General features: G+C 44.3%; 1 protein-coding gene across 1 annotated transcript; it reads right to left on the minus strand.

Moving 5' to 3' along the window:
* Positions 1-497: 497 nt before the first annotated feature.
* Positions 498-4,412, minus strand: LOC119730614 (uncharacterized protein K02A2.6-like). Its single transcript, XM_038203604.1, has 2 exons — positions 1,805-4,412; positions 498-1,408 (listed from the first exon to the last, which is right to left on the minus strand). Exons 1-2 carry the CDS (start codon positions 4,410-4,412, stop codon positions 498-500), a joined length of 3,519 nt encoding a protein of 1,172 aa, XP_038059532.1.
* Between the last annotated feature and the right edge of the window lie 4,960 nt (positions 4,413-9,372).

A 9,372-nucleotide genomic window follows, 5' to 3' on the forward strand; every position in this document is an offset into this window, starting at 1 on the left:
TAGACTGGCTACCTGTCACATGCAGACACGACATCCCTCCCCTTCAAAAAGAAACTTTGGTTTTCTTGAATAATGGGTGACATGCAAAAGGTCAACTATAACAATTTCCACTGCCCAATAATCACAGCAACTAACAAACATCTTTAACTTTAAATCCAAACAGAACTATTAAACTTTAGGTGAATTTACAAACCCTGATATAATCAACAACATGCATCTGTCTGACCTTCATGGATTTGTATACACGCACAAGTCAAGCTACTACTGGTAGCGCAGGTTTGAAATTTACTATCAACAAATTGAGGACGTTTTCTTTTGCTGAGCATCATGACCAAAATCAAAACTCTGGTGGACAGATTTGGATATGAGATGAAACTGCGTTTTGTTTTGTTTTAGAGAACACTCCTATAAACTTTTCTCATTCAAAACACAAGCATGCTAAATACATGTTTTATGATGAACAAAACTTATATAAAGTAACTTTAGTTCAGTCCACTCTAGTTCAAGATATAGTCCTTAAACTTAGGATACATGCCACACTGTCTCTTGGGTCTGCCCGCACATGGACTGGGCAGCTCCTTTGCAACCGGTGGGGTCACAGCGGGTGGAGTATGAGTTACAGTCTTTGGGGGACTGATTGCCTGGTCCATGGTGTTCCCACCGCTGTCTGCTGTGGGAGGTTCACTGGCAGTCTTTATGCCTGTGTCACTTGCACTCTGCGTGAACTTCCGAACATGGCTGGTGTTTCGTGAGTACTGGGCTCCCTCCGGGGATGCAACAACCACACTGTTGCCGGTTTTACTCACAACAGTGAATGGGTCGGGAATGAAAGGAGTAGAAAGTTTGTTGGTCTTCTCCTGCCTCACGAGGACTTGGTCGCCAATCTGCACATCAGAGTATTTTGTATTTCGGCGTGTATCCGCGTACATTTTGGCTTTTGCTTTGCTTTCAGCATCATGGTCACGAACCTCCAAATCAGTGTGATCGTCTGGCTTGAATGCTGGTAGTTTGCCGCGGATTTTCCGGTTAAACAGTAGTTCAGCAGGAGTTTTCCTAGTGGCGGGGTGTTCGGTTGCGCGGTATTTCGCGACGTATTTGCGCAGTTCTTTTCTCCAATCCTGACCTGCAGCTTGCGTAATGCGGATTCGTTTCATGATCGAGTCATTCTGTCGCTCCACCTCACCGTTTGCTTGAGCCCACTTGGCTGTTACTCTCACATGGGATATTCCGTTCTCCTCACAAAAGTCACGAAACTCTTGCGAGCGGAATTGCGGACCGTTATCCGACTTAAGGGTCAATGGTATGCCGTGGCGGCTAAATGCCTCTTCGAGGGAGTCAACGATTTTGTCTGTGGTGGTGGAGCTCAATATCTGGTATTCATAGTACCGGCTATAGTAATCTACCAACACTAGTATAGAATGTCCCGATGGAAGTGGCCCAAGAAGGTCGGTTGCCAGATCTTGTCACGGACCATCCGGGAGTGGGGTTGACCTAAGTGGTTCAGAGGGGTTAGGTCGCGATACAATTTGGCATCCGTGACACGACTTGCAGAATTTTTCCGCTGCTTTGTCCATTGCCGGCCACCAGACTTTCGTGCGGAGATTTTGTTTGGTGCCGACAATGCCGAGATGCCCTTCGTGAGCAAGAGCGAGTGCCTGTTGCCTCAATTTCTGTGGTAGGACAATGCGTGTTCCCCGCAGAACAAGCTGTCCCATGATACACAGCTCTCCTACGACCGGAGCGTATGCCTTACAGTTTTAGAACTTTCCAGTGCAAATTGCTTCTCTGACGTTTGCAAGTTCACCGTCTTCGGCAGACGCGTTTTCGACTTGCTTCGTGGTCGTGGCACGCGGCGTCGTAGATACAGCTACGAAACGAACATATTCATCCGCGCCATGGGCATGTTCCGGTTTGCACTTGCCACTTAAGAGGCGTGACAGGGCATCAGCGATATTCTCGCGTCCGGGGACGTATACAACTTTGTAGTTGTACAGTTGTAAGCGTAGTACCCAGCGTTCTATCCGTGCACATGGTTTGGAACGGGGTCCATATATGGCCTCGAGTGGCTTGTGGTCAGTTAGAAGCTCAAAGTCGCGTCCATAGATATAGGCATGGAATCTTTCGCAGGCCCAAACCAACGACAGCGCTTCCTTTTCTGTTTGCGAATATCTTCTTTCGCAATCGGTCAGGCTGCGGCTCACATAGCAGATTGGAACCAAACCGTCACGCTGTTCCTGAACTAATACTGCACCCAGGCCGACTGGGCTCGCGTCACCTATCACCTTTGTCGGTGCCGTTTTATCATAGTACGCGAGTGTGGTTGCCTTCGCAAGGCTCTCCTTAAGCGCGTTGAAGGCTGCTTTCTGGTGTGGCCCAAATTGAAATGGAACGCCTTTTCGGGTCAGCTTGCGAAGCGGGTCGGACAGAGTAGCAAAGTTGGGTATGAAACTACTACTGAACCCAACTAGGCCGAGAAAACTCCGAACCTCTGATACGTTCTCGGGCTCTCTGAATTCGGATACGGCTCGAACGCGTTCTTGCGTGGGACCAATGCCCTTCTCGGACAACAGGATCCCCATGAATACTAGCCGGCTCATGTTGAACTGGCACTTCTCAGCATTCAGGGTAAGACCTAGCTCCTGCAATCTGCGCAATACTGCCAACACTCTGCTGTAATGGGTATTTTGGTCAGGGCCATGTACGATTATGTCGTCCGAGATATTTTCTACGCCTTCAAGACCTGCTAGCGCTTTTGCGATCATGTACTGGTACTGTTCGCTCGCGGAACTTACTCCGAACATAAGTCGTTTGTACTGATATAGACCGCAGTGCGTGACAAACGTCGTGATCCCTCGCGACTCCGTGGCGAGTTCCAACTGGTGGTAACCCCATTTGAGATCGAGTTTACTGAAAACCTTTGAGCCGTTCATGCTTTGCAAAAGTTCATCCACAGTAGGGATTGGATGACGGCCGCGTATGATCGCTTCATTCGCGCGTCTCATATCTAGACAAAGTCTAATATCGCAGTTCGGTTTCGGTACCACGACGACAGGGTTGACCCAAGGTGTTGGGCCATCAACGGCTTCGATTATGTCAAGGCACTCTAGTTCGCGTATTTTTTGTTCTACTCTACTGCGCAAATTGAATGGTGTTCGCCTAAGGGGCTGCGCTACTGGCGTAACTGAGGTGTTGATGTGGAGCTTAACTTGCTCAGTTTTCAGCTTACCCACGCCTCCGAACACCCCAGGAAACTGCTGCTGGTACTGCTTGGCCTTGTCACCGTTCAAAGCTGAGCTGTTCTTAGCGCACCTGTCAACTTTGACCTCATCTATAGTCCCGGCGTGGCCGCTTACAGCATTGATTCCGATTTGGAGTATGCCCAGTTTCATTGCTATGTCTTTGCCAAGTAACGGTACTCCCTTTCCTTTGATTACGATGAATTCGGCTAGGGTAGATCTGCCTGATACCTGCACTTCGCACTCGAATGTACCCTTGAGTGACAGGGGACGGTCTGCTCCATACGCCCACAGCTTTCTGTCTGGTGGGGCTACATGGGATTCACACTGAATTTTGTTCTGTTTGAGTGAGTCCCAAGTCTGCTCGTTGATGATATTGCTTGTGGCTCCTGAGTCAATCAGCATGTTAAGGTCGACTCCGCCCACCTTGATCCTCAACATGTTCGAATGTGGTCCCTCTCGGATGAGGAAGGCGTAATCTTGTGAAGCCTCGGGGTTGGCCTGTTCCTCACCCACTTGGTTGACTCTGGGCTTGGTTTTTGTTTTGCACATCTTTGCGAAGTGGTCCCTGCCAGAACACTTTTGGCATGTCTGACCCCTCGCGGGACAGTTCGAGTCACGGCCGAAATGTCCGGTTCGACCACATCTGTAGCAAGCACCTTTAGGGGTCGGTTCAGGTTTTGTACGCCGATTTCCCGTTTGTGATTGTGGCGACCATAAGTGTTTGGTTTCCGTTTTGGGCTTATACTGCTTGTCACGGGATTTCTGTTTCTTGTCTGACACACGGTTGACAGAGTCATATTTAGGGTCTTTGCTTTTGCCAGACAGTGCAGCCATTTGTCCTTCCACCTTTTCACATTTATCAGCTGTTTGCAGTGCCTTATCTAGTGTCAGTTCAGTTTCCAACAGTTTGCGTCTAACATAATCGGATTTGCACTTACTCAACACAGCATCCCTGATCTGATTGTCCTTTTCCCCTCCAAAATCGCAATCCCTGGCCGCCCTCCGAAGTCTGGTTACAAATTGTAGCACAGTTTCTCCTTCCTTCTGTGACAACTGATGAAATGTTTGCCGTGAGAATGCCGCGTTCTTCCGGGGAACGAAGTAGGCATTCAGCGCTTTTTTTGCAGCATCGTAGTCGGCAGGGTCACCCGTGTTCGGCAGGGTTTGAAACATTTCCTGAACGTCTGGGCCCGCAAGGTGGAGCAGCAACGCCCGTCGTCTTTGCTTTACCTCGGGTGCGGTGGCAGATCCAACGATGTGGCCCTTACCGTCCGCGTACAGTTCGAACGAAGTGAGCCACCTTTCCCAACGCGGCCCGAGGGTTGCCGGTGTCACGGTCTCACTTCTCCGGCGTGCTAGCTTCTCCAAAAGGGAAATTTCGCTTTAACACGCATGCACAAAATTGCGCAGTAGTGTACATTTTCGTCACTGTATTAGTGTGCTGAGTTTTTTGGGCTGTACTTGTGTACGTAAGATATTTGTATGCATAGAATTTTCGTGGCGCCCACTATTAACTCCCAATATTAAAGACTTTGAAATGCACATTTATTTTAAGCCGTGGTTGCAAATATAAGGACAAAATGGACCACGAACGAGCAAGGAACACGGACCAAGAAGTTCGTTCTTTACATTCCTCCATCAACACACACATGCATGACGCTGGGAACACAAATCAGAATGCTTGCAAGAGCATGGAGGGACCATGGAATGACTTGACCCACAGGAAGTGTTACATAACACATTCTTGGGTGTCCCTCACTGTGTTATTAATGGGCTTGGTAGACTTCAGAAAACAGCCCGAGGAAAAGTAAGCACAGCGGATACATGAGCATGAATCGTGCTCATGTAACGTGCACTGTAACGTGCTCAATTATCCGCCGAATCAACCCGGAGAAGCTAGCACGCCGGAGAAGTGAGACCGTGACACCGGCTCCGAAAAGCAGTCGAAGGTGGGAATTACGGTTTTCTCCATTGTTTACCCTCGTCGCCAATGTTATATCCTTTGGAACGGATTCGTATTTAAACAACTTGGGACGCAAATAGCACCACAACAACTCCAGCTCGGTTTGGCTTACAACTTCGTAACACACGTTTATTCAACATGGCTCCGCGCACAGCAACTCTTACACGAGTTGACCTTTGACACACTCTAATAGACTGGCTACCTGTCACATGCAGACACGACAATGATCTCGCCTCCATTTGCCAACAGCGCTGGGGACTCAAATCACCAATTTTAAAATGTCGATTTATGTCAAGTGTGCTTTTCAAAAATTCTACTTGGTATCTATTATGAAAGACCAGTCATCAGTTGTTGTCAAGCAAACAAGAGGAAACCAACCAACCATGGCATTGTTCATTTATTGGACTTTGACTAAAAATATCTATTTTTAAATCAACCACAGGTAATAGTTGTTTACCTGTGGCTGGGTGCTACAATTCAGTGTGGAGTTCCCTCCAATCAGGTGACAAAAGGTTCTGGTCTGAAAAGAACCAGTCAAGCAAATCGGCACTGCCCACACATAGGTAAACAACCCGCGACATAAATATTCATGAAGCCCGCAAATTAACGTAAAACACGTATGGTCACTCAAAAATAAATGTCCAGGTATATCAAATCCATTTTCAACCATTTCTCCATTATTATTCCAAAACAAATGAAATATGCAGCTATATGAATGAACACTTTATCAAAATGATGATACTATTTCCAATGTATTGCGAATTGGACAGTTCAAGTCGTATATACTGCCGACGTTTATTGTCGGTGCAACAGCGTACACATTTTACCGAATCGTACACATTTTATCGAATGCAGGTTAACTGGTATCCATTCATGTTGCAACCGTATGACTTAACTGCAAGAAACGAGCTATTGACTTCGGGATGGAAATATACGAAACTGTCATATAGGGACTTGGTGAATAAAATCGCTCCCTGAATTCGTACCATGTGCAACATATATCTCATACATACGACACATGCATTTTAACGCGTACGTACGAATTGTATGTTACCTATGACATACGTACGACACGTAAGTCGTAGGTATAACATATAAATCGTACCTATATGTCGTATGACATACAAGTCATACATACAAGTTACAATACATAAGTCGTACATACGAGTACAAGTCGTACTCACTCAAGATATGTCGTATGTACGACATATTCGACAAACAAGTCGAACGTACGAGTAAAAATTCATATGTTGTACACACGAGATATTAAGTCGTACTTATGTACGACAAAGTCGTATGCGACATATCGTACCCTGTCGACTCGACATATATAAGATCGTACGCACGACATATATGTCATACCGGCACCTGTCGACATTATGTCATATGTTTGATATGTCATACCCTGTCGACATATTATGTCGTACCCTGTCGGTATATTAGTCGTACCCTGTCAACATATATATGTCGTACCCTGTAGATATATTAGTCGTACTGTTCTTATTCCTCCATGATACGACATATAACTTATAAGTCGTTCATACACGTTGAAATCAGTCTTAAGTTAGCTGAAGGGAAGAAATAATTTTTTCCCATATCCCCTAGACAGCCTAGTCGAAATACCCCCCCCCCCAAAAAAAAAAAGTCAGCGCTGACCGAGAAAGCGCAGTGCGTCTTATTCCGCACGTCTTATACCCCCTGTCGGTGCCTACAATTGACGGCCCCGAAGTGGTCTCTGTGCACGGTGACATCGTTTTTGCCGGCGTCCGGTTTGTAGGCCGTTCGCCGTTTTGTGAAAAGTCTAATTTTTGATCCCGTTCATTTCATTTTCGACCAAAACTATGTATAACTATATACAAATTATAAGATGGAATTTTGCGTCGGGGTGATTTAAATCAAATTAGGTTTTGCCCTTCAACGACGTTTAAACACTGTATACTCAGTGTGTTACTTTCACTGGGGAGGTAACACACTGAGTATACAGTGTTTAAACGTCGTTGAAGGGCAAAACCTAATTTGATATATACAAATTATTATACTTTTATTTAAGATTTCAGGGGGATGTTTAACAATGATAATTGTTACCACAGGAAAGTCTGGTTTATAAACTTTTGGTTGCATTATGTAATTTAATAAGTATTCATTTTTTTTGGCAGCCATTATCCAGTCAGAGAAGACTATTTACCATAGCGCGTACTACTTATCTTATCATTTCAACACCATTCCACACAATGAACAATCAAATCATCCTCATCTTGGTATTTGTGCTTGCAGCAGCAACCGGGTACGACGACCCAATGTTTTAATTACATTTTTCAATAATTCGAACCTTTAAAGACTTGATAATATTTACAGAACTATCATCTATTATCTGGGGGTAAGAGCCTTTCATTATAGACACATTTAAGTAATCAATTAATTATACAGAATTATACCCGAGACAACACTCGTTTTTGCAATTGTTATGAATATTTCTAAATATTCGTACCCCATTTGATATTATGTTTAGTCTCATTGCTGTACGACAGTGTTTTAATTACGGTCATTCAATAATTTGAACCTTAAAGACGTCTTGATGGAGACAAAATTTACAGAACTAGGGTCTATCATTTAGGCGTAAGAGCCTTCCATTTAGCATATTTGCGTAATCAATAATAAAATTAACCTTGAGACTTCCCTCCTCTTTACAATTGTTATGGTTATTTCTGAAAATTCGTACCAGAGGATAAATCACGCATACTGTGGTCCAAGTCTATTCAGACTTGTTTGCGTTCTGAACGCATTAGATCGCTAGTAAAATTCTAGCATCTCATCTAGTAGATCTCTTCTTAATGAATCTTACTGTCAACCTGCAAATCTCGTTTTATACCTCCGTCAGAAACTACTCCGACCATACCTTGATTGCCACTTGTGGATTTCATTTGAACCTTTAAGCTTTACAGAACTATCCTTTAGGCTTCAGAGCCTTTAGCCTTTAACTATAACTAACTATTACATTATGGCTGTTTCTGGATTTGTACCCCATTTAACATTGCTGTGTTGACTGCCAGATACGAAAAACCAAAACCATATTTGGAAAATGGAAACGTACACCTGAACTATGCAAGACAACTCCTTCAGGCAAGGGTAGCAATGATCGTCTCTTATAAATACTGTTTGAGACATCGAACAACTATGAAATTACAACCAGACTTGACAACTGTGTTAAAATTGTGTGTTGTCGTTGCTGCTCGCAAGCGTGAAGTGATCTACCTTCAATCCAACCACGCACACATTCCTGTGCCACGCCCTATTCACATTACCCGCCCTTAACTACTCTACCGTGTCTCAGTTTACTTATCAATGATAAAGCAGATTTATTCTAATTCGTCCCGGCACTCAACCGAATATCAATATTTATCATTTCAACACCATTCTACACAATAAACAATCAAATCATCCTGATTTTGGTATTTGTGCTTGCAGCAGCAACCGGTATGAACTATAAAGAACGGGTCTGTAATGCCGAATCCCCAAAAGGATTTAGATATTTAACATCATATTGCAATCACTCGGATATATTAATGTATCCTTCGCTGTCTCTGAAATAGCGTCCATGACGCTTGAACAGCCTGTTGGATATCTGCTTTGATAGCCGCTAAGACTCCAACAGCAGCATGGGGCTGTTCTGGGAAAACTAACCTTCCCTCTAAAACTCTCGAGTACTTCATCAGTTTATACCTCTATGAAATCACTTTATACTCTTCTTTAACAATTGTTTAAGTTTCTGAACACAAAAGAAGGTCTTTATCTGAAGGGAAGACTTTGACTCACTTGACATACAATTCTATCATTGCAACTGTACATGTTGACAATAATTACCTCGCAATAATAACTGAATTCACATGGCCGAGTGCATGAGATAACACGTAAATACTTCAATTAAAGTGCGGCTAACTCACTGAGCCGATAAGACCCGGTATATGAAATAAGGGCCTTGACCAGGATTCTTATATGAAATAAGATGTGTACTGAACGGTCTTTACCCTATTTTGGCACCATCTCAGAAAGAATATCTGGTGTAATTGGATCTTTCTTTGGCTTAACCAGTGTTCTTGTCAGACCTTTAGCGTGGTGTATAACACCAGAGGGTCTTTGGTTGCATCATGGTCCCCAACTAGCCATGAGATG

This window comes from Patiria miniata, unplaced genomic scaffold (genome assembly GCF_015706575.1).
Source record: "Patiria miniata isolate m_02_andy unplaced genomic scaffold, ASM1570657v1 HiC_scaffold_1, whole genome shotgun sequence".
In the NCBI taxonomy this organism is placed as follows: domain Eukaryota; kingdom Metazoa; phylum Echinodermata; class Asteroidea; order Valvatida; family Asterinidae; genus Patiria; species Patiria miniata.